Source organism: Cryptomeria japonica, chromosome 9 (assembly GCF_030272615.1).
Source record: "Cryptomeria japonica chromosome 9, Sugi_1.0, whole genome shotgun sequence".
NCBI lineage: Eukaryota > Viridiplantae > Streptophyta > Pinopsida > Cupressales > Cupressaceae > Cryptomeria > Cryptomeria japonica.
In genome coordinates this window covers 202,817,673-202,844,890 of record NC_081413.1, presented here as the reverse complement: position 1 = coordinate 202,844,890, position 27,218 = coordinate 202,817,673, and the positions used below count along the sequence as shown (strand labels likewise).

Sequence of the window (27,218 nt, the reverse complement as noted above, 5' to 3'; positions counted from 1 at the left end):
CTTCTTGGTGAGATATACAGTCATGGTGAAAATGTTGACCCTTTATGAAGCAGTCACTTTTATTTGCAAGTAACTACCCACGTATAGGTGAAACATAAATAACTTTGATCCCAAAATTCTTTGAAGGCATGGTTAAGCTGAATCCTTATCGTCTAGTAAATGCTACTGTGTAGTACCTCAAAATCTATATAGCAGAAATATGTAAAAGGCTGCTGCAATAAATTATCTTCAAGCAACAGAAAAGACCAGCAAATGCTATGGAATGCCTTTTACTCCATTTCTTTCAATCACAAAATCATATGAAATGCTAGGTAGATGAGGAGCAAAAACTACTTGCATTTTCCGCCTTAGTCTTGTGTTCCCAGTGATGCTGCATGCATCCATTGCAGTGTCAGAACTGTTGCCAGTCAAAGTCCTATTAAAACTATTACAAGAGGAATCCAGGGAATATATGGACTCTTCCATGCGAGATAAAAAGAGCCTAGTATTGATACAATGTGCCCAAGATAAACCCAGAGCTGGAAGTACCCTACGAGCTGAAGAAACAAGAGAATCAAAATTCCCAAGCTGAAGGTTATTCATCGAACCTTTGGATCCCTCAGAATCAATAAAGTCCACAACTTGATTAGTAACAACCACTGCAATTTTAAATTTCTGGGCATAATATTTTAACTTGCTTGAAAGCTGAAAGAAAAGGCTGGCTCTCTTTACCATGTCATTTGCAGTGTTGTCAAAGTCTGATCTAAAGAGAGCTGCAACTGAATCTATGATAAGCAATCTGACAGGCATACCAAGAGGTCTTGATAACAGGACCTCAGTCTGGTCTAAGAAATGCAACAACTCTTCTATTGTGTGAACACCCTGAACAAATATATTATCGCAAGGGTCTAAATTTAGCATGCCAGAATCACTGTTGTTTCTGTTAAAGGTTACATCAGTAATAGGTTTAGGAGCATGCGATTTTGAAATGGAATCCAAGGCCTGCCATTCGGTACTATTGATTGCTCCCCAGAATTCAATATCTTGATCGCCTTCCAAGTTGTTGTGACAACAGATTCTCTTTTCATTGGCCCCTGCATTGTGTGATTGGTCATCTTTTCTTTTTCCCAAACCCTGTTGGCTTGAATAGTTAGCTTCATAATTAATTGAATCCTTGGTAGTTGTGATGCTTCTCTTTGACTGGACCATTCTGCAATTCAAGGGAAGCTTACCTAACTCAAACTCAGCCTCATCATAACTCACCTCAGACTGAGATCCAAAAACCTGATGGATAGGAAGCTGAGCCCCTATGTGAGAGCCAGTATAGCCATTCATCCAAGGCTGATCTGGCCCTGCTGTATGAGCTCCACAGGACTGATTGATTGAAGAATGATCCAACTTGGGCTGACCTCCATTGACAGGAAATTGAGCCCTGTCATTATCCAAATTGGCATAAGCTGGAACCAACTGTCTGATTAGGAAATCATCCAACTTAGAGTGTAATCCATTAGGCTGGTTGATTAGAGATTTTCCCAGCTCAGGCTGAGGATCAATATAATGATTGGTCAGAACCTCGGATTGAATTCCATTATAGCAATCGGCCTGAAGCTGGACCAATTCAGACTGACCACCAAAAGGACCTACTATAAGTCCATCTCCAGATGGCTGATTAGCCGCAATAAATCCATTAATAGGATTGATTCCAAATTTATCCTGAGCCCCACTGTAGTCTAACTGGGGTTCAGCACGAGTAAATTGGTTGCACATATATTGACTTTTATTCAAACAATTTTTCTGTGGTGAATCCATTTCAGGTTGAGATCCATCACATTGATAATACAATTCAGACTGAATTGCTTTTGATTGGCTGCACAGAACCAAAAAAAATTAAGAGATGGATTTTCTTTTGAAAACATAGAATAGTAGTTGGCAAATATTTTCATTATGAAAGCACAGAAATAAGTATGATAAAGGATATCTAAAGATAAAAGCAAACTACAAATCCAATTTTTTATTAAAAAACATGGCTCATATTTTTTTGAAAAATTTGTAAAACAGATTAACCAATTTATTTACTAAAAAAAGCCCATTAAATGGAGAGATTATGGCATTTGAAAAATAAATATATATATATATATATATAACAAAATAATCCACAAAAAAATTCTACACAGAAACTGACCTGAGTTGGATCCGAGTTTAGGGTCTAGGACACTCAATATTTGATTAATAGGATAAGTTGAAGCTCAATATTTGAGAAAATGATATAAAAGAATTAGTGAATCGGTAAAGGAATACGGCATAAGAAATTCCTCACATAACCAGAACAAACTCAGACTCAAGGTTTAGGAATTCGGCGTTCAAAGTTTGTTAATTGAGAAATCAAATTTGTGAATTTTTATTAAAAACAATATCCAAAGGCTGAAAAAATAGCCCATAAAAAATTCTAGCATGGAAACTGATCCTGTTTGAGTACATCAAGTTAATGGATCAGGTTAAATTTTAAAAATTAGAGAGAGAAGTAGTGAATGGATCATAACAACTTCTTGAAATAATTATTTTCAAGACAGCTAATTGGTGAACAGAATCCTGGTTTATAGGTTATTGCAATTGAAAATTTTGTTAATTGGTCAAACCATTTTTTTAAAAGAAAAGGCAAAATTTGGGTTCACTTCGGGTGTAATGTTGGACACTTGAAAGTTCTACAGATTTGACTCCTGAAAAATAATCTTACGACAGAAACACCTGATGCTAATTTATGCTATTTGTCAGATCCAATTTTTAAAAACAACCGCAAATTGGAGGAAATATCCAATAAAAAATTCCTTGGAAAACATCTGACCTGACTCAGATTCGGTATTTAGTTCAAAGCACTTAATAATATTGGTAATTAACAAATATGAAACTTTCAAAAATAAAAAAACAATTGGAAGAAATAAATTATTGAATGAGCATTGAAAGCGTGTGGATCCAACTGTGTTTATTTTTTTAAATCAATGTTTTGGATCATACTCCATGGTCTATCATTTTCTATTCTCTAGCTCATCACCTTGATAATCAATCATGGAGTATGATCCGAAATGTTGATTCAAAAATATAAACACAGTTGAATCCAGAAGCTTTCAATGCTCATTAACATGGACTCTGGAAATTTAATGTTTTTGATTTTATTATTGAATATTGAATACTTTGTAGGAGTTTTTTGAATCAATATTTCAGATCACTCTTCTTTTTGCCTTGTATACATAAAGAATAGGTTTCCTTCTTTTTTTTTATATTGGGTTTATGTTTTCTCAAGTTTTCTTAAAGCATATTTTCAATATCTGTTTTCTTCTTCATTTATGCTTATTTATTCTTCCTTTTTTATTTTGCTTTTATTTATTTGGTTTTGGTTTTCTATATATTTATTTGCAGAGTTTATTTATTGTTCTTTAGAATTGTACTTAACTGTTGAGGTATGTCTATACATCACTGGTTTTCTTATTGCAGTTTATCTATTTTTGTATACATATATATTCATACATACACTTATAAGCTATGTTACCAGGTTCTCCTCTCGGGGACCGCGTGCTTGCTCTGACACGACGCGAGAGTGAGAGCAGCAATGGGAGCACCCCAAGTTCCCTATGGGTACATGACATGTGTATCCTCCACAAGGAACTCAAGGTGGCAAGGGCACTCTCGCAAGTGTGAAAAAATCTTTAAAATAACACTTTAAAATGAAAAAAAAAACCTAAAACACCACATAAACTTAAATTTTGTCCGTTTGCAACTTTATTTCTCTCCAATACACCCTTGCTCAGCCATTTTTGCATTTGAAAAGGTACTTGGTTTTCTCGAAGGAGATGAAGCACAAAGTGCCAAAGGGGTGAAAATAACTTGCACAAAGGAGATCTAATCATCTAAGGTAAGCATTTTAACTGATTCTTTAGTTGTTTATAATATTTTTTTTGTGTTCATTTCGAACTTTCATTAGTTTATACATATGTAGGGTTGCATTTTTTTAATTTAAAATCTAAAATTTCTTATAATAGTAAAATCATATTGCAATCTATTTGGAATGGCCACTAGTTAAAGTTCAGTGAGTATTGATACAAACAAAAAATTAAAAACCGATCAAGCATCTCTTTTATGGAATTATGTTATGATGCTTGAACAACTTCTAGGAGGTGGCACATTCATTTGGAATTTGTGGTGAGTGTGGAGTCCAATTTAAGAGCTTCTATAATAAAGTGAAAGCCCACTTATGTGTTATAAGTGCAAGAGGGATTAGAATATGTGAAGGGCAAACTTAGAAGGGGTTGCCAAAAGAAAAAAATTATGACATTCATTAAAGAATAAGAAGAACCTAATGTTGTGAGTGAAAGAGCAAAATTGAGATTTCATCCTTTAGCAAAGAAAACATCAATGAGAACACCTACAGATTATGGTCTCCAACATCCTTTCTTAAAGACATCCTCTACCAAAGAACAAGATCCCTCTCTTTCCTCCTGCAAAAGTGGCCCATTGGATAAGGCATTTCAAAATGATGCAAGAGATATTGCAAAGTAAAAAATTGCATGTTGCATTTATGCCAATGGTCTTCCTTTCAACTTAGTGAGATCACCATATTGGCAAGAAATAGTGGCAGCAATCAATAGTGCACCTTTTGGTTTCACAGGTCTTGGGTATTGTTGACAAGAAAAGGATAGCAAATAAACATTTGGAGATCTTGTCGCATCAAGCCTGAAAAGGATGAGACTTGGAACATAGCATGTAGGCTAGGGATATCCTGTAAGGGATATCTTGTAGATATAAGTATACTGAAGATACATTTACTAGTATTAAGTTGTAGTAAGGAAAGTAAGGCGAATATAAACTAAATATAGGAAACGATACAAAAAACATATAAGGAATGTATATGCATACACATGGAGTTAAAAGGATACGTATGATGTACTAAACGAATACAAATAATACAAATATTTTTGAGTCTTAATATGTCATGTCGTGTATGTCCTTATTCTAGTTAATAGATAATCTTCGGTCTAGATCTAATTCTCTGTTCCCTTAATAGGACTAAGCCTGGGGTATAAAGACTACAACACTAGAACTAGGGCTTAGAACTCCTATTTGTGTCCCTCAAATTTCTTGCTAACATTGGGTTCATTGTTGGAACCCTGGTTAGGTCTTATTGAGGATTACATGGAAATTTTCAAATTCAAAACTTTATACCAGATAAAGAAGGAAGGGAGATGATGGAAAGAATATGAAAATGTGCAAAACTATCCTCTTGATGTCTACCTTGTGAGAGGGATTACGCACCAAAGGAATGGGAAATGGAAAGGGGAAAGAGGTCCAAAAGGGACCCATAAAGAGATGTGACCAATAAGAAAAGTTACCAAATAACTATTATGGGAAATAATAAAGGACTAATGAAAATCCAAAATAAAAACACCCATGGCAAAAGGAGAAAAAAGAAACACAAGAAATTAAGGAGCATATCGACCTAGGAAATAAAGTGACAGTGGCAAGCCCAAATGGAGAGGAAAGAAGACAATGGCAAATGATGCAAAGAGAACAAAGACACTGCAGAAGAATGGAAATTGCAGCAAAAATGAGGTTGGGGCGTTCCAATGTGGGTGCACTCCTGAGAAAAGAAAGAAAGAAAGAAAAGACAAGGAAGGGGAAGACCCCAGAAAACACAAGCTCATTCTTGAAAAGAACCAGAAAATCATTAAACAGTTTTGAGAATATTATTGATGAACATGAAAGATCTAGAAGATTGTTGATAGAGGAATGTAGTAGCATGGAGGCTCCTACCCTACCACAGCCTTCCATAAACCCTAAACAAAAACCAGACTTATTTAATATAAGAATCAAGTTGGATGACAGATTTAGGGAATTTCTACAAACTACAGAAAATGTCTTACCCCTTAATGAAGAATATTTGGAGAATGTAATTAATAGGAGTGTAAGTAAATTGACAGAAGAGAAATTTATATCAAATTTGAGCAAAGGATTAAGGTTGTTAACTAATAATATGCCCTTTACAAACAAAAGGATGAAATGTTGTTTTGAGGAGTCACAACCCCCTAACCAGGACCCATCCCCATACCCATATAAGAGTAGGAGAATTTTGGTAGAAGAAACACCACAAACAAAGGAAGAAGAAAAGAAAGAAAAAAGAGTAGAGCAAGACATCATGTGCAGGTTCTAGGTTCAAGGTGCTTCTAGGACTGTGTTGTCAATGTGTGATAGTTTTCAGCCATAGATTATGAGCACAATGTGTCGGACAACTACAAAGCCAAAGAGTGTTAACCACGGATATAGTTGTCAGCAGCAAAAGTGTAGTTTTTTGGCAGTCTTCAATCAAGATGTTGTTCATGGGCAGCAGGGGCATGATAAGATGAATAAATGACAGTCTTATTGGTAGTTCAAAGACAACTATACAAGTACTAGTACAAGTGTTGATTGTAATCAAGGTACATCTTATGTTTTTTTGGACAGCAATTTGGTCTCATTACAGTCCCGTATTATGAGCAGCAAACTGAGATATTTATAAAAAGCATGATCCTCTACTAGCTGTGGTTTATTTTTCCTTTTCTATATGACTGGCACAAGGTGTCAGCTGTATTTTTTGTGTCTTCCATGTGCTGCAAACCTAAAAGAAGGTAAGTATTACTATGGCAGCCCTATGCATATCATGTGATCTGTGGCAGACATGATGGAGATTGGCAGTTCATAACTGGAAAGGATGGGTGGGTGCGTGGCAGGCCTAAGTCACGTCAAAATTGCTGTTCACTAAAACATTGGTAAAAAATATGATGACTATTTCACATATGTTCAGCAATTTTCAGTGGCTTTGTCCATTTAAAAGTTGGGTGATGATACAAAGTATATAGTGTGCAACATTAAGGCATGTATTATCCATGTTTAGGAATTGAATTAAGGTCAAAGGCATAAGAACAAGGGAAAGATAATGAACATCTAGTTGCTGGTATCTTTATTGTAGCCAGGGTGATCATCATCATCATTTCACCAAATCATTGTTCAGATTATGTAGCAACAGTCAGATGATTCTAACCGTTCAAATGTCTAATTGGCATAAACGGCCTTAGACATTTGTATGAGTATTCCTTATTTCTATCCTTGATCATACTTAAATGCAGATGATAATATTATATGATGACCGATTTAATCATCAATATGACAATCAGTTTATAGATACCATCGATCCTATGTATAATCAGTAATAGTTTTATATTACTGATTATACATAATATCGATTGTAGTTGTCTATCGATTTGTATGTGCAATGATTAAATACTGTTATCATAATCTAATTATCCGATTGCATATTGTTTGATTTTTACACTGATTATTATTATCAATGGTTATCAATAAACATGGCTCCACATAGAGTCGTGACTCTATGTTGATCTCCGTGCATATACATAATATCAACTATCACATTCGGTCGATATGATGAAAACAGCGAACAATATACATAGTGTGCAGTCGACATACAAAGGTCAATATTAATATATGTGCAGTCTGTGATACTGTTGAAGGATATCGTGTGATCTGTAGTTACTTAATCAACATAATTTGAACTGTGGATAGTTCGATTTACAGTGTAAACAGCTTTACAAGAATTCTAATATATATACTACTGAGTATAATTCAACGTTACTTGCAATCTGAAAATTATCAAGACATCAGTGATCTGTGTATTCTGCAAATTGAATTATAGGAATTTGCAGTATTAAAATAAACTAAGTGACAATAAATTTAAAAAAAAAAATATACCATATATATAAATCTGATCCAACTTTAACATGGTATTAGAGCCAAGTTAAGGAAAAGATCAGATTTATATAGGCGAGACTACTCTCTATATATCCTCGATTTCCTCAACTCCCTTCTATACATCAAAATGGTGAATGGTGTTAGATTTGAGGATCATCTTGAAGGAGCTTCCAACTTTGTATCTTGGAAGTTTAGGATCATGCTTGCTTTAAGAGACAACGAATTAGATGAATTCGTAAAGAAAGTTATACCTATAACTGACGAAGAAAGTGAAAAGCTCCAATGGATGAAAAAGAACAATAAAGCTATGAAAATGTTGGTGGATGCAGTGAAAGATCATATTGTACCAATTATCTCAAAATTGGAAATGGCCTATGACATGTTCAAATCATTAGAAAGTATGTATGAGATAAATAACACTAGTAGAGCTCTCGCATTGAAGCAACAGCTCCACCATGTTAAAATGATCAAGGCGAAACTATCACCGCATACTTCATGAGGATAACAGAACTAAGAGACCAGCTCTCCACCATTGGTCACACAATTGAAAGTACAGAGTTAACCATGTTGGCCCTCAATGGTCTCCCTTCTTCTTGGGAATCATTTATTCAAGAAATAAGTGCACGATCTAAACTTCCTAAATTTGATCGTCTAAAAACTGATTGCATTCAAGAAGAGTCGAGATTGGCTATAAGAGGCATTGGCCAAAGCTCCATAAATGAAGATATTCATGTTCTTGCCTCACACTCCTCAAAGATGAAAGGTAAGAAAGGATATTTCAAAAGGAAGAAAGATAAAGAATCCAATGGTACTCCTACATTCAAAAGAAGGAAGGATATTTCAGAAATCCAATGCTTTAGATGTGACAAATATGGTCACTATGCGATGCAATGTCCAACCAGGGCTATGCCTCAAGCTTCCATTGCGGATGTTGGTGAAACTCTTCCACAAAAGGATTCAAATGGATTCATATTCTGACTTGAAAGAGAGAAGTTTTTTTTTTATGGTCGAATAATGTACATGAATTCCATATCTAGTTATTATTTCATGCAATTACATTATGCATTTCTTTTGTGAATCAACATTGTCAACAAATGTCTGTTTACAACAAGCTGCAGCTGGATATCTTATTTACTATGAGAAACTTGTCCCTTACATACAAGATATCTTTAGAACCACAGGCTGTTGGTTTTCAGGCTATAGTGCTTTTAGTGGAGATTCTGAGATTTTACATTTCCTTTTTTTATATATTTACCTACTAAAGTGCAATAGTCCATTGGAGGTAATTATTGAGGCATTCGTACAAGGGATGATGACGTCTAGGGTTACAAAGCAAAGTTGAGACAAGAGGACTCTCCAAGTGAGAGGGAGCATACTGCTAGGGGATTTTGTTCTGAATCTCAGGACTGTCATATTCCTATCTGGGGCTCGATCTTATGACAATAGTTCCATTGTGATTTTGGATCTTGCACTTTCAGACATATGAGGATCATACTAGAAAATGAGAGTCTCTTGAAGCAAGATATCTTCTATTATTGGATCCATGTGAGCAAGGGATGCTTTCGTGACAGAGGGAGAAACTAAGAAGATATGCTTCGATTGATATCCGAGAATCTTGGTCATATTGATTCAGAGGGAGTGGACTATGTCGAGATGATTCCTCTAGCAATCAGTCAAAAGATTATGATTCATGGGATGGAGTCCCATGTAGACTGCAAGGCCCTTTATGCCGACTCCTAAGTCATGATATTTCTCAATAGATGAATACTTGATGAGCTTGGAATACACCAAGAGTGATGCAAACTCCAACCTTGTATTTCATGAAAGGTCAAAGCATGTGGAGGTCAAGTGGAAAGGTATGTTATTCAGTTAAGAAACATTAGTACTAATGAATTGACGGCAAACATTCTCACCAAGCCTCTCTCCAAAATAAAGTTTCTGTACTTTCGAGATAAGCTTGGTATGGTGGAAAATGTAGCCCTAGCCGAGATTGAGTCTCAACATCATTGATTTGGTTGTATTGTTTATTATACTAATGTATTCTTTCTTATTATCATAGTTGAAAAACTCGGACTCGCCACAGACTCGGCAAACCAAAAATTTGGACTCGGACTCGGACTCGTGAAAGACTTGGCAAGGACTCGACAAAAAAAAAAAACCGTAGTTTTACAAAAAAACATAAAGAAATTAATGCATTTAGAGAACATAAGAGCCAAAATTGAAACATTACACGTCACATACTCATAGTTTCAAACTTTCAACTCTAAAATGTATAATACCAAGATTTCTTCAATGCTAATTATGCTTTTATATGGAGCCTAATCAGACTCGAGAGGTTAAATTTTCCCTACTTCCATCTGCGCAATTTCCCCCTATATTTTTCGACGGGGGTTTGGGGGCAGCGCCCCCAAGTTGGGGTCAAGGGGCATCGCCGAAGGATCCTGAAATTCGACTAAGTCTAGAAAATTGAAGAATCCTCCAAAAACTAGATTTTGCATTATAACTCATGGAGGTCCGAAACCACTCTCAAACATCCTGACAGTATATATGGAATATAACTTAAAGTATAAGAAAGAAGAAAGATATAAGGAAATGTCACTTATACTTAAATGTTATATTCCATACATGAATCCTGACGGAGAGACCAAATTTTTTCACATGTTAAACTCAATTTTAAAGCTTGCATGGCTTTTTTTCTGGGTCGCGCGAGTCCATCTGAAAGACTCGCGAGTCCATGCAAAAGACTCGCGCGAGTCCTTGGCGAGTTGACTCGTGGCTCCCATGGACTCGCGAGTCCATGGCGAGTCCGTGGCGAGTCCACGAGTTTTAAAACTATGCTTATTATAAGATGTTTAAAGTGTAAATTCTTATTAATGCAACTTATTAATCTGATATGGTTCATGATTAATGTCATGTGTGAGACTCCATGACAACATCTCGTGAGAGAATCCGTGATGACCTACTTGTACTTGTGTGTTCACCCTCTGGTTGAGCCATGGAGGATATCACTGTGAGGTGACTATCTCTCAATGATAAACACTTGTATATCTAATCATTATTGTAAGGTGACGATCTTACAATATTGATTGATCACACCATTATGATGGATATCATGAGACGTGATATCTATGGATATGTCATGATGGTTGATATCTCTAGAAGTAATATCGGTTGATATACCATAATGGTGGATATCATGAGACGTGATATCCGTGGATAAGCCATGATGGTTGATATTACATAAAGAGATATTCATGGTGGATATTATGTGACGTAATATCCATGGACATGCCATGAAGTAATATCCTTAAAATGCCATAATGGTGGATATCATGAGACGGGATATTTGTGGACAAGCCATAATGGTGGATATTACATTATATGGTTATGGTGGATATCATGTGACGTGATATCCGTGGATATGCCATAACCCCTGATATCACGGTGAGGTGATATCTTTCTCTCACACAATAAATGGAGCTACTGTGTTCACAACAAGGTGTTATTACTTATTGAAGGATAGAAGGAATTCCTCCCTAGCTAAGAGGGAGTGTTCAAATTATGTAGCAACAGTCGGATGATTCTAACCGTTCAAATGTCTAATTGGCATAAACGGCCTTAGACATTTGTATGAGTATTCCTTATTTCTATCCTTGATCATACTTAAATGCAGATGATAATATTATATGATGACCAATTTAATCATCGATATGACAATCAGTTTATACATACCATCAATCCTATGTATAATCAGTAATAGTTTTATATTACTGATTATACATAATATCGATTGTAGTTGTATATCGATTTGTATGTGCAATGATTAAATACTGTTATCATAATCTAATTATCCGATTGCATATTGTTTGGTTTTTATGTTGATTATTATTATCAATGGTTATCAATAAAAATGGCTCCACATAGGAGTCACGACTCTATGTGGAACCATGTCGGTTCCACATAGAGTCGTGACTCTATGTTGACCGCCGTGCATATACATAATAACGACTATCACATCCGGTCGATATGATGAAAACAGAGAACAATATACATAGTGTGCAGTCGACATACAAAGGTCGATATTAATATATGTGCGAAGACAATATCATTGAGCGACCTGCATTACAATAAGTCTGTGATACTGTTGAAGGATATTGTGTGATCTGCAGTTACTTAATCAACATAATTTGAACTGTGGATAGTTCGATTTACAGTGTAAACAGCTTTACAAGAATTCTAATATATATACTACTGAGTATAATTCAACGTTACTTGCAATCTGAAAATTATCAAGACATCAGTGATCTATATATTCTGCAAATTGAATTATATAGGAATTTGCAGTATTAGAATAAAACTAAGTGACAATAAATTTAAAAAATAAAAATAAAAATATACCATATAGATAAATCTGATCCAACAATAACAATCATGATAGGTCTTTGTGCTCAATGGTGACCAAATTGAAGATGCAACCCTGGAAATCACAGGGACTAATAAATCTTTGTAGGTTGTGGTCGATCTGAATATGGTGGCAAGTGGCGGACAAACCTCCTTCCAACCCCCTCTTTTCAAAATCAAGGAGTTTTCTCCGGGATGAGATCATGATGGTCTGTTTCTAAAAGGGCATGTGTCTTTCTTTCTTGCCTTGTTATATGCCCTTTGTATATCAAGTTGGATATGTATATTTGTCTTTGCTTGCTTAGCAGCTGGACAGTCTCTTCTTGGGTTAAGCATTTCTCCCCATGTTCTTTCTTTGCTTTTGTAGCACTGGGGCTGTCTCTTCATGCGTCAGGCAATGCTCCCCACTAGCTGTGATTAGATATTGTGCTTCAGTGTTGTTTTTGGAAGTCAGTAAGCCAAGCTCCCCTTTCTTGTAAATCTGAAAATCATCTGGCAAAGAGTCATGTTGTATTTTGTTCTGTTTTAGTTTTATTTTGGTTCATTCCCATTTTTTTCTGATTGAGCCTTGCTCTCAGTAATTTGGTTGAATGAATAAGTCTTTGGGATCCTTCCTCTATATATGTAATTCTCAATATTATTATTATCTTTATATATATGCGCCTTGTGCACTTTGCCAAAAACAAAATAACATACTGTGGGACAATAATTGGGTAAGGAGTTCTTTGATATCAAGCTAAAGAGGGCCAAGGGTAGAGAGGAGACACCTTGGATAATCCAAAGCATTAAGAAGGAGAACAAACCAAGTCATCAAAACCGGAAACCTACACCGAAGAAGAAATCACAGAAAATTGAATCCTCAATCAAAATCCCAGTATTCGGCCAAGATACTATTGAAGCAGTAGAACATGTATACCTATTTGAATCCTTATGGGAAGGGATCGGAAAAGAAGAAAACCAACATAAACTATAGATTTTGTAGCATCCCTACCAAAAGAAGAATTGGATTGGTATACAAAGGAATTATCCCCAACATATCAATAGTTGGGAGGAAGTTAAAAAGGACTTTCTTGTAAATTTTGCCACTCTGGAAAAGTGTTAGTAGAATGAGAGATTTGGTACAAAGGGAAAACGAATCAGTTAAGGATTATGATAAAAGATTTAAAGAAGTCTGCAGCAAATTGGAGGAACCACTTTCAAACAAGCAAAAAATTGAATGGTTCACTTCCAAATTGTAGAAGTGACATCAAGGCTGGATTGGATGGAAGAGTCTTATACTAATCTGATTACAATGACCTACTGGATTGAGGCACAACCCTAGAGAAGACCAGAAAAAGATGAAACCAAAGAAGCATTAAAAGAATTTCAACTATTAGTCTAGAAGCTAACAATTCAAAATGAAATCCTAGCAAAAAAGCCAAAGAAACCAAAGGAAATATCATCTAGGGAAGGTCATGTCCAGAATGATTGTCCGAACTCCGAAGGCACAAGGAGAAATAACTATTGCCACACTACTCACAGAAGCCAAAACAACAAAACCTAATTCAATATATTGTGCTATTTGCAAAGAATGGGATATTCACTTGACTGAGGACTATTCGGATTCTTATAATCCAGTACAAAACGGAGGAAATCGCTGTCACCAAGGATGCCATGGCCACGATTGTATTGTAGAAGAATGAAATGATGGAGGCCCACCTTGGAGAGAAAATAGAAATGCTTGCATAATGCACAATAACCAACAATAGGAGTATATCAAAAATAACCGAGTCCAATTATAGAGGAGGAAGAGGCAAAGGAAGAAATGATAAGAGAAGAAACGATGCTACATGTTTTAATTGTGGAAAGGTTGGCCACTATGCCACAGAGTGCTGGGGAGAAAAGAAGAAGAAATTTTCATTTTGTGGTGATGAGACACATGATATATACAAATGTGAAAATGCAAGGCAATTCTTTCAAAATGCCAACATACTATCTAGAAGTGATGATCTGCAAAGAGGAGCTAGAGTGATCCAAAGAATACCTCCACAAGGAATAAGAGGCTGCCAGAGGATGGATGTATAGTCATCTGATACATCTAATTGAGAACATCCCAAGGAAGACCAAATGGTGGAAATAAAGAAGAAGAAGAAAACCACACCCAAGAAGAAGGCCACCGTCCTGACTAGACAAGGAACTGATACTGTAAGGAATAAACAAAAGGAAATTGATGAAGAATATGCAAATTCCAGTCTGGAAGAAGAAGAACAAGAGTACTTCAAGCCTACAAAAACTCAACATGAAAGGGTAGTAGAGAAAGCTAAACAGCATATCACTTAGCAGCAGCAAGATGAAGTAGCCAGTGGTACCGAAGAAGTAACAATGTTAACGGATTTGGTCTCTCTAGCACAACAAAAAGACCTAATGGTGAAGCTGAAGTAGTGTAATATGCAGTCCCTTTGGTATGGTTCTTTTTTTTAGTTTTGAGTGTTGAAGAGTGCTTGATATGACAAGAAATTCGAAACAATAACTTACAGCAATTAAGACTTATATTGCAAACAATTGATAAATTCACTACTGGTACACATAGTCTGATCACAAAGTCTGATACAGCAGTTTACCCTTGTACTGTTTATCATAATAAGGCATTACAAATCATTCTAATGAATTTACTACATACCCCTAAGAGCAGCTTCAGATTACAAGTTGCTGATCACAAAATCTACCTTCATGAGCCCTAGACGCCACTCCAAACAGCAAATACTGAGTTAGTCTGTTGTAGGGAAGCTTCAGCACATTTAAACCAACATTATGACTTCCTAGAATGCTCTCCAATCCCCACGTTTCCTATATTGAAGTTAATGGTCCAGCCACGTATGAAGTCAACCCTGCAGAAGATGTGGACCAGCAGGTTTAAGTAGAGCTCTAACAGCAAGCACAACCCAGACAGAATGGTATGGCCCAGCAAGGAATACAGCCAGCAAATGGCACAGCCCAGCAATGCAAGACACTCAGAAAATCCAACCTTACTCTCTTCCTTTGAAAACACCTCTCCAAATCAGTCTATAAATGCTTCAAAATCCGAACTGGAAAAGCTGCTTGCACACAATGTTATTTCCTTGAAAGCTGAAAATGAATTTAATCTCCATACTGTGTATTGCAACAGCATAGAGACTGTTAGCAGTGAGGGATTTCATCCTCAAAGCCCTTGAACAATCGAACCTCCAGTGTAAACCTGAAAACTTTCCAAATCTTCAACCAAGCATGCCTGGAAATGAACTCTCAAAGTCTTTTATAATCTTCTCAAGGGGCTCCACTCTTTTCAGCAGTCAATGTGGGATAAATAAGTTACTTTTTAGATTCCCAATGAAAAGTACGAATAATAAATATAGTCCCATTCACTTTTTGAAAAAAATCACCTTTACTTTATTAATGGCCCTCTAATATTAAATAACAATAAAGTTCAATCTTTTAATTTAACTTTATCGTTATTTTATTTAAACCCACTGAGCTCATTGAAAACTGAGTTGATCATCAAAACTGAATCCACCGACTATCCTCAATAATCTTAACCCACCAGATGACTCTGTCGGTGCCCATAGCTGACTTACTAAAAATAGTAAGTGTCCAGAAATCCACTCAAAACTTCTTAGAATCAGATGCAACTGAAAATGACTAGGCCAAATATCTCCAAAGTCCCTGAAATGTCCTGGTTAGCCTACAGGACCATAGCAAAATAGCCCAACGACAACAATTTACCAAACATTCTAGAAAGGGGACATTACAAGTAGTTGAGCAAATATTGGATTAAGCAAAAACAGTAGCAAGTTAACCAATTGTCTAAGGACCAAAACTCAAAGGATGGTCCTTACTCATCCATGTGCATTTTAATGATCAGAAGGTGAAATATGTCATGGTTGATCTTGGAGCAGACCTGAATATTATATCAGCTACTACATGGGAGAAACTTGGAAAGCCTAAACTTGTAAAAACACCCATGAACATAAGTTTAGCAAATGGCTCCAGACTGGAAACACTTGGCACTTGGAAGAACGTTGAAGTTGATATAAAAGACAAAAAAATTGTTGATTTTGAAGTTGTGGAGATGAAAGAACCCTTCAACACCTTTAGAGCCCTATTAGGATTGAAATGGTTTGTGAACTCTAATGGTATTATAAATTCCCAAAAGGAAGAGATATCTTTTGCCAATGAAAAACAAATAGTACATATACCGCTAAGTATTGAAGATAGATCCTATGTAGAACCGATAAAAAATAACCAATCCCAACCTCTATGCACCGTATCTAAAAATTCTACCACTACCTAGCTTCCACAACACATTCTTTGGATTTAGACAAATCTGCATGATACAAAGCCATTCTACAAAAACACTGGAGGAAAAAAGGTCAATAACAGATAAACAACATTAATTACATACAGCGGGGATCTCACATATAAAGTTACCAGGGTTTTGTGGAGTGGGAGACGTCACAAAATACATTTCTAATATGGAAAATACATTTGAGGAACCTATAAGAATTGCAGCACTACAACATATCTTGGTCTACAACACTGCTTGTTGGTGGAATACACATAAACAAACCATCCCGGACTGGCAACACTTTTAGAATCCTTATCAAAGCACGGTATGTACAAGGAGAATATGCCATGATACCTAAATATGCAAGAATAATCACTCCAAAAGACCACATTCAAACTTGCATAACTATATGGAAGAGGAATATAATCATTGTCTCTACATACAACTTTTCTACTGGACCTTAACATAGGTAGTTCAGACTTGGTACATCAACCAAGAAATGAGAGCCGAAACTCAAGAATGGGATGAATTACAAAAAGACTTTATCCATGCATTTTCATTTTGGGATGATAATATACAAATCCGCACCGTCTAAGTAAAATCAAAGACATTATCTTGAAACCAGTACCAAAAAACATATGCCTGGAACAAAACCCTGCACCCCAAAGCCAGGGAGTATGGAAGTTGGTTGAATGGCTAGATAATCAAGCAAAACTAGTAGAGAATAGGTGCTATAAGGTGCAAAAAGATGAGGAAGAACCGAACCCCAAAATAGAAATAACTGCAGCAAAAGAACAGGAGTTACAATTACATAGGGATTCCACAAAATATTACTACAATTAACCTCTTAAACTTTGGGAAGAAAATATAGCTATTGAAGATAGTCGGAAGATGGCTAAAATTGGAGACTACTGGGAGGAACTATTTGTTGCATCTATTATCGAATTACTCACAAAATAGAAGACATATTACCCCAAACATTCATTGAAATGAAAGTCATCAAAGAGGAGGTAGGGGTTATGAAGATACAATTAAAGGAAGGTACTAAACCTCACCAAAAGAGGCCTTACCGCCTTAACCCTAATATTAAGAAGAGAGTTAAAATAGAGTTGGATAAGATGTTGGCAGCATGAATCATTAAACCAGTCAAGTATTCTAAGTGGATTAGTTCAATGGTAATTCAAAACAAGAAAACAGAAGAAATCCGGATATGTGTGAACTTTCAATTATTAAACAAAGCTTGCATCCATGACCCATTCCCTACCCCATTCACAGAATAAATTTTCGAAGCAATTGCCGGAAGAGAAATATATTCCTTTACTGATGGACTATATGGGTACCATCAGGTACGAATTAGAGAAGAAGATTAACCGAAGGCCACATTTGCCACAAAATTGGACTCATTCATGTACACAATTATGCCATTTGGACTCAAGAATGCACCCACAATTTTTAGCTGGATTATAGTAAATACATTTAAGGAATTCATTCATGATTTCTTAGAAGTCTACCTAAATGACAAGACAATACATGGCCTCGTGAAAAATCACATACAAGCAACTTCAAACCATGCTTGAAAAATGCAAGAGTATGCAGATACCACTCAACCTTGCATTTTTGCAATATCTTTCTAGACAATATTGGGGCACATCATCTACAAAGAAGGGTTAATGGTGGATCCAATGAAAAGTGCATTAATTATGAACCTACCACCTCCTAAAACCGCATTGAAAGTAAACATATTCCTAGGGAATACCAATTACCACAAGAAATTCATTAAGGGCTATGCCACTATAGCAAAACCTTTGGATGAACTACGAAAGAAAACCAACAAAGCAATCACTTCGATTGACAAATGTCAACAATCTTTCAAGTCACTAAAATAGTGCAAACCCCTATACTCATCTTCTCGGGTTGGTCAGTACCATTTCATGTTCATGTAGATGCCTCAGTGTTGATGTGTCTTTTGTACACAACCAAACACAAAATAAAATACCTAAAGGTACCTTATCCTCTCAAAGCTTCCCCAAATGCTGAAGATCTCGCAGAAGGATCAATCGGAGTAGCTCCAAGGTTTTGATTGTAGGTTCTCTACGTGAGGATAAGCTCTTGCGGTATGATGTGATTTTGCTGGAATCACAAGGGAAACTTACATTCGATGACCTGAGCGTTTGATTTGCTTTGGATATCACTAGAACGTGGGTCTTTATTGATCCTTGATTTTTAAAAAAGGGAAAAGGATAAGGGTTGGAGAAGGATCTAATTCTAACACTAAGAATGTAGGAGCAATGGATGACCTTTGATGAAACTTTAACTAAGTCTTGCTTTGACATGCTAGGATCATCTCCACAAGGTTAGTGCGATCTTCTAAGGAAAGCTTTATGATGTTCAGATCACCGCTACAAGCATAGACACTGTCAGGTTGATGCATATCAATGAAGAAGCGATAATTGAAGTTAAGCTTAAGTTGAATGATTCCAGTTGACTATGCAAGGCAAGTTTGCAATCAACAAACTGCTAGTAGTATGGATATACAAATTTCACCATTGATCATACAAATTTCTTCCATTCATCTAATAACACGAAATTAAATTTGAGAAGTATAGAGACCATGCAAATTGTTGAATCAACACATAGAATTCACCATTCCTTCAATGAAGTTTACATGTCTTTTGCAACAATGTCTTGATAACAATCTTTGCCTTCTCTTTCTACTCTACTCTAAAATGTTATCTACTATTGAGCTACTAATTATTGACTATCTCTCTTTTGCTAACTCCTAACTATTCTTTGACTATTAACCCTTACAAATGAGGAGCCAGGGCTTATATAGAGAGCCCTTTACAAATTGATGGCTCTGATTGACTTAGAATCAATGGCTAGGATTACAAGACAGAAACCCTAATTAGGGTTTGTTATAACAAACTTCCTTAGCCAATGAGAAAATTGCATTCCAGGAATGAGGACCAATAAGAGGCAGGGGTAGGTACACCGAAGTTTGTGTCGTCCCCGATGAGTCAGGTACATTGAATCTGGGCATGCTGAGGTGGACCAATCTAACTGGAGGAAAAATGATTGGGATGCCACCTTGTCTGACGTCTGTGTCTTGGTTGATCCTTCTCTGTCTCTGACGTGATGAATGATGCACTTCCTTTGCTTGATGAGGCTTCCTTATTGTCAAGTCTTCCTTCTCTAGTAGCATATCTCGCCCTGAAGTGCTAGCAAGGTCATTCTTCTCTTGTCATCATGTGGTTCCTTTGTGTGGTAGAATGGAGTCTTTTGAGGATAGCTTGGAACTCCTCGAACACTTGAAGTCTTCCAATGCTTCAAAACACCTTGAGTCCACCTTTATGCCTTTGGAATGTCCTTGATGATGATGGGCTGGAATAGGTCGTCCTTGTCCTGGCCTGGTCTCCTACCATCTGCAAAACAAACCAAAAGACGATCAAGTACACATGATATATTTATCCTGTTCATAGCATTTCTTACCTTAAATCATCAACAAGAAGGCATCGAGATAGAATTTGCCTTAGAATCCTTCCCAGGGACAGGCCTTATAAGAATTTCACTCAGGACCCTTTGGAAGGGTCAAGAGCGAATTTTGACAAAGTTGCTCAATCAGACCTCATTCTCAACATTACCTCACCAAGATCAAGTCATTAACCTCCAAAATTGCCAAGGAATAGGTTTTGCTCAAGGACCTAGGCAAAATATTAGACCACTTAGGAATTTCGCTCTGGACCCTTTGGAAGGGTCAGGAGCGAAATTTGCATTCTTGGCTCAAATTCTTCTCACTTTGTGACCATACTCGCTTAGATGCATGTCTAAGGATGCCCTCAATCTCAACCAATACCAAGTTTGATGCAAAATTGGAGCAAAATGGAGTTTTTAAGGATTTCACTTTGGACCCTTTGGAAGGGTCAGGAGCGAAATTCCTGAATTAGGCTCAAATTCTATCATTTCTTCATTCCAAAATGCTTCCAAGACAAGAATATGCTAGCCTTCTCTCCACCAAAGCCTAGGAATCCACCACTTGACCTTCATCATGAGCAAATTAGGTGAAATTGAGAATTTCGCTCTGGACCCTTTGGAAGGGTCAGGAGCGAAATTCTTGACTAAGGTTGATTTCACACTCCATTGCTTCTCTTTGCCTTCAAGCTTGATCAAACTCACTTCTCCTCACAATAATCAAATCCATCTGCCATCCTTTTAGCTCAAAACAAGGTCGTTTTCATCATTTTAGGCAAGATAGGGGGTCAAACTGAGGATTTCGCTATGGACCCTTTGGAAGAGTCAAGAGCGAAATTCTCCTTTTGGATTGATTTCTACCACTTCATCGCCTCAAACCTCTTCTCAAAGGCAAATATGCATCAAAGCCTCCTCAACCATGCCTCAAAAATCCAAAACTTGGCCATATCAAAGAGCAAAATACAGGAAAGTGAATTTCGCTCCGGACCCTTTGGAAGGGTCAGGAGCGAAATTCTCATTTTAGGCTTATTTTCACCTTTTTCCTCCCTTCTTTGGCTTGGATATAACTTATTAGGCCTCTCTTGATCATACTCCAGTCCAAGTTAGCATTCACTTCAAGGTTTTGTGAAGAAAAAAGGATCTCATATGAATTTCGCTCTGGACCCTTTGGAAGGGTCAGGAGCGAAATTATTGTCTTTGTCAAAAACCCTCCATTCTTTCACATTCCATTACTACAAAATGCAAAGACACATCATTGACCTGACCTCTTGAGTAGATCCACCTGACTCAAGCAAAGCTTGCTATCCTAATGAGCCCCCTGGCGACCCTTCAAATGCAAAAGGTCAATAGACAAGAACCTAAAAGACCTAAAAAGCAAACCCTAGAAAGCAGAAAGTAGGGGTCCCCATTTGCAATGGAGCGATGTGTGAATACGTCACAACACTCGAGAATAGCCATAGCTGCAATTCTCGCTCATAGGGGAAACAGAGATCATCAAGTAGCATTTGCCAGTCGAAAGCTATCCCAAGCAAAGAAGAATTATACAACTACCGAAAGAGAAGCTCTTGCCATGGTCTATGCTTGTAGCATGGTAAATTATATCCGCATAAAATTTTGTCCTTGCCTAGACCTCACCTTGGTGTTTTGTCTTTCAGTGCTTGATGTCTACTTTGATTCTGCTCACACCTTCCAAAAATCTGCATTTTCAACTCCCTTTCTAACCCCTATTCAAATCTTAGTCCTAATTAACAAGACTAGGGCGCCCTCACTGCCCTGGTCCTCCTAATCAAGACCCAAATTTGGTCCCATCGACAATCACTTCAGTTGGGCGAGAATTTAGGTCTTGTGTCAGCTTGCTTGGGAAATTCAAATAATTGTTGGACGATTAAGTATAAAAGGAGGCCTACCCCTCTCATTTGAAAGATAGATGGTTGGATCTTTGTCAATTACACTCTAGCAAATTCAATTCAAGTGAGGAAGCAATCAAGCAATCGTCAAGCATTGAAGGAGAGGCCAAGTCAAGTTCAAGCATTCAAGATGGCATACATGATGAAACTTCCATGAAGACATTCTACATGACATCCTAAACCCTTGGCATGAGGATTCAAGCAAGATTCATCCAAGTATCAACTTCAATTACAAGCATTCAAATTTAGATCTAGTCTTTCCCTCAAAAGGAAGGTGATGTATTGCAATTCAATTCCATTTCCATTTCAATTTCAAGGTTGATTCCTAAACAGGGGTTTGACCCAAGGCAAATCCCTATCCACAACCATTCTCTCTCTCTCTCTCTCTCTCTCTCTCTCTCTCTCTCTCTCTCTCTCTCTCTCTGCAAGAAATTGATTCAAGTGTCGCGATTGAAGATTTCGTCTGAACAGACGACGACAAACAAGTTTAGCTTTAGCTTTTACAAGCACGAATAGCAGAGGACCAAGTAGCTCCCACCACCCTGGTCTCGAGAATTTTGACTGATCTTCTGACAATGGATTTTGTGTGTCTCCCTGATTCGGACAACATCATGCTTGTCTGCTCAAAAGCTGCAAGACCAAGGCGCACTACCCTCCTGGTCCTAACAATGCAGCCCGGATTTTCAGCTACAAGTTCCAATTCATTTTCCCTTCTCAGATCTTTGTCTGCTGCTCTGTCCGAATTCTAGATCACTCTGTCATTGTTGTTTTGCTTCAATTCCTCATTATTTGCCCTAGATCCAACTTTACAATTCAAATACAACTTCGACTTCAACTTCAAAAGAGGAATCAAACACACGAATCCAATCAGCATCTCAACCCTTTCTTTAAAAGAATTGTGGCTAGATCTATTGGTTTCCATTCCTCTTTTAAATGTAAAGGGTTAACCCCATGAAATTAGTGGTTTTACATACATTTTGGTGAAGCCCTAACTTTCCACCCTTCACAATGCCTTGCACAAATTTCACCATTACCTCTTATCTTCCTTGTTCACATTTTATATTGACAATGAGCCCTTGAAATTTCTACTCAACAAAAGGGTGATACAAGGAAGAATATGTAGCTGGTTATTACTTTTTCAAGAATTCAATTTCAAAATAATGGTCAAGCCCGACAGGAATAATCAAGGTTCGGATTACCTATCCAAAATTCATACAAGAGAAGAACCAAAGGAAGTTGACAAAGAATATCTACCCGGAAAACTCATCTATTCCAAATAACTACAAAACCTAAAGAACTAAGTGATACAGCCCAATTTATTTCTATTGGAACATATCCATCAAACATGACCACACACAACAAACAACTATTGCTAAAAAAATCTCTTTTGCTTACTCTAATCGAAGGAGCCCTATATAGGAAAGGACAAGATGAAGTACTTCAGAGAGTAGTATATGAACATGAACAAGAACAAATTTGGAGAGTAACACATGAAGGTATTGCAAGAGGACACAATTGCAAAGATGCTACGACCTAGAAAATATTGTTATCTAGACTATGGTTGTCCAGCATATATAAAGATGCCAAGCACCATAAAAAGAATTGTGATATTTGCCAAAGAATAGGAAGACCCATTGCTCGAGATGAAATGCCCTTATAACTTGTCTTAGCATAGGCCCCATTTGGAAATGGCAATTGATTTCATAGGACGTATCGATCCAGCAACAAAGCTCTCTAAAGCCATATTAATCATCACCAAAATTGATTACCCCACTAAATGGGACAAAAGCTTAACCTACAAAGAATTAAACTGCATACACTGCTACAATATTTTTGTACAATAATATCATCACTTGGTTCAAGTGCTCGCTAAGCATTACTAGTGATCAAGGCAAACACTTTGTAAATAAAACCATGAAGCAACTATTAGCCAACTTCATGATTACACATAATTGGAACACACCATACCACCCATAAGCTAATGGAACCAATGAAATCTTAAACAGAATCCTTGGAACTACCCTAACTAAAATGTGTAATGCAAACAAGACTAATTGGGATATCAAATTACTTGCAATACTATGGGCATATCTCTCAATATATAAAAAATCTACCACACACCCACCTTTTGATTTGGTATATGAAATGGTGGCCATCTTACCTATAAATTTTATCATCCATAACCTCCGCATAGTGTTGACACTAAGACTCACTAACAAAGACTCCATTAAGCACAAATTGTCAAAATTGGAGAAACTGGATGAAGTAAGGCAATTAGCAGAGTCGCACCTTTGGGCAGAAAGCTTAGCACGACCGAAATATCAAAACAAAACAATTCCAAGTCGAAGATATGGTCCTTTTGTATGATAGCAGGTTTAAAAAGAAAGGTAAAGTCCAATGGCTAGGACCTTACAAGATCAATGCCATTCTTGAGTTTGAAGCAATCTGCTTGGAAACCTTAGATGGCAACATCCTACAATGCTATGTCAATGAAGAACGACTAAAACACTATCATCAAGATCCTGGACAAAGTTGACTTGAGGACAAGTCAAGGTCAATGAATAAAGACTACAACACTAGAAAATCACTAGGGCTCAGAACTCCAGTCTGTGTCCCTCAGATTTATTGCTAACAGGTATGAAAAGGTGTGCACCACCCAATTGACAACAGATTTTTTTTGTATTGATATCACTCAAACCAATTATAGACTCTTGGATTGAAATATAAGTTTCTATTGTTTCTAATGGATGGAAAGATTTCAAAAACCAACCTTTAATAAATATTATTGCAGTGCCCCCCAAAGGGGCAATGTTATTGAAGGTTGATTGTGAGTGGAAAATCAAGGATGTAAAATTCATTTCTAAAATACATATTCTATCTTGATCTACAACTAACCAATTCTATGTCTCCTATAACTCCCTATCATCTTGATGATGGATCATGCAGTGTGATCCGAAATGTTGATTCAAAAAACTCTTGAATAATCTGATTCAAAAGCAACATCGATCATTGTTAAATATTCCATACACAAGAACTTTAAAGCTAAAAGCTTAATTAGAGTCCAGATGAAGAATTTAAATTTTAGAACAATTCAATTTTTCGCTAACTCACAAACCCTGTTTTTAAACATGTTAAATGATAAATCATAGTAGCCTAAGATAATATTCCGTGCATTCTGACTCAGATTCTAGATTTAGGGCACTTCTAGTTTGCTAAATGGTGAATCCAATTTTATAAAACTTATACAAATCAGCCAAGAGGGAAAAAGAAAAAGAAATCCTCCAAATAAGTGAGAATTTTAAGCTTAGAACACTTGAAATTTGTTAAATGGCAAATCCAACATTTTGAGAAAGTAATGAACAGACAGATGGGAACAGAATTTTCCCTATAACTCCACCCACATAAGCTGGCCCGATTCCGATTCAGATTAAGCATTTCGGGTATAGGATTTAGCACACTTGAAAATTCTGTTAATTGACAAATACAATTTTTAGTGCCAATTGGCCACAGATTAGCTATAAAACCTCCTTGCCCAACACCTGACCTGGATCAAATTCAAGGTCTAGGTTTTCAGAATTGTAGCTTTTTAAATTTGCAGAAATTGGCAATATCAGACTGGCCCAATCATTTAGGATTATGGCTATAGAGTCGTTCAAGATTTTTTAATTGACAAAACCAATGTTTTGAAATGTTTATAAAATAACTAAACCTATCGATAAAACATCCGATATAATATATATGCATAAACTCCGTGCTGACACAGAATCAAGGTTTAGGTAACCTGAATTTTTATTAGATGGTGGAGACAGCTTTATACATTTACCTTACACATAATTCAATTCAGTGCATTCAAGACAAGCCTCCATACCTGAGAAATGTTTGTGAAAGCTGACGAAGGCGACGATAGGCAAAATAACCCTCTGAATGAATATACATAGAGCTGGCCTCTAATCCCCCTTGTGAAATGGGCAATTGGGCACACAGAAGAAGCTGCAAAGCCAACTGGGTCTTACCTGATCCGCATTCTCCGAAAAGTTCTGTGATCGAACCGCAGGGGATCCCTCCATTGAGAGCACTGTCCAGAATGGGGCAGCCCACTGTACATTTCTCATTGCACAGGGATTTTACAGGGATTGGAAGAGGAGGAGGAGGAGGAGGAGCAGCAGCAGCTTGCATTCCTCCTCTTTATCTTGTTAATATTGTTATTCGGCTGCCCTGTTGTGCTTTCCTGGTTTGGCCAAATGATGCATGTTATTATGCCCTCCTGTTTGCTGTTTCAAATTCTGCTTTAGAGCTTTCTATGGTGTTTTGAACTAATTTTACCGCTATTATTTTTGAATCTTTACTCATCAAGTCGATTACTTAAAAGACCCGCATTTAGGTTCTAGGTATGGTTAAGCAATGGCTTCCAATTTTTGTTTAAATAAAAATATATTCTTAACTTTGTAATGGCCTATTGTCTCATGATCTCTTTTAGCCGTATGGACTTAAAATTGTCTTTTTCCTCTTCTTAAAAAGAACCCCTTAAAGAAATAGTTGTGGTGTATGTTGAAACTCTCTCTCATAATTTTGCAATCTTCTTTCTCAATGACCTCTCTAAAGAGGTTAAGATAATAAATAATTAAAATTTTAAATTTTTTAAGAAATCTTTTAAGTAAAAAAGTTGATTGGATAATATTCAAATTCAAAATAAAATCATTAGCATTTTGTTTGTTTGTTTGTTTGTTTTAAATATAATCATGTTTTATTGTAGAGGTGAAAAGTGTATATTTAATTTTTTTTTAAATAATATTTTATCAATTATTTTATTGTTTTGACTATTTTTTATGGTTTATCTTTTAGATATGATTATTTTTAGATTCTTCAAAATTGTTCAATTTACTCATATTTGATAGATTTTTTTATTTTGAAATAAAATTGTCTTGATTTATATTTTTAATCCTTTAAGATAAACATGTATGTTGAGTGTAAAAATTATCTTAATTTGAACCTGTATGCGGGAAAAGCGGGTCGATAGAACTCAAAATGCGAAAAATGGAGCTTTATGGAGCCTTGCTCACACACCCACAGGACTTCTTGGTGCAAGCTATGGAGTAATGAAGTATCACTCAGCTTCCCAAGGTTGGTCTCATGGTTCTCTATCTTACACGGTCCCTCAAACCAATGTTTTTGCTCTCAGATCACTGAGCAAAATGGTTTAGGGATGGCAAATGCAAGAACGAGGGATGCTTTTGATAGATTTTAGAATGAAATGCATCCTAAGCTATGCATGACCTTAAAATGCAATAAACTAGATTATAAGATGACAAGGTTAGTATAAATACTATCCTAACATGATATATTAGTCTATGATTGAGCTAAATGATAAAGAA

At 36.5% G+C, this 27,218-nt stretch overlaps 1 protein-coding gene across 1 annotated transcript; it reads right to left on the bottom strand.

The window, feature by feature from the left end:
* Window positions 1-253: 253 nt before the first annotated feature.
* Window positions 254-26,209, bottom strand: LOC131038881 (uncharacterized). Its single transcript, XM_057971441.2, has 2 exons — window positions 25,715-26,209; window positions 254-1,846 (listed from the first exon to the last, which is right to left on the bottom strand). Exons 1-2 carry the CDS (start codon window positions 26,020-26,022, stop codon window positions 256-258), a joined length of 1,899 nt encoding a protein of 632 aa, XP_057827424.2. The 5' UTR covers window positions 26,023-26,209; the 3' UTR covers window positions 254-255.
* Window positions 26,210-27,218: the final 1,009 nt, after the last annotated feature.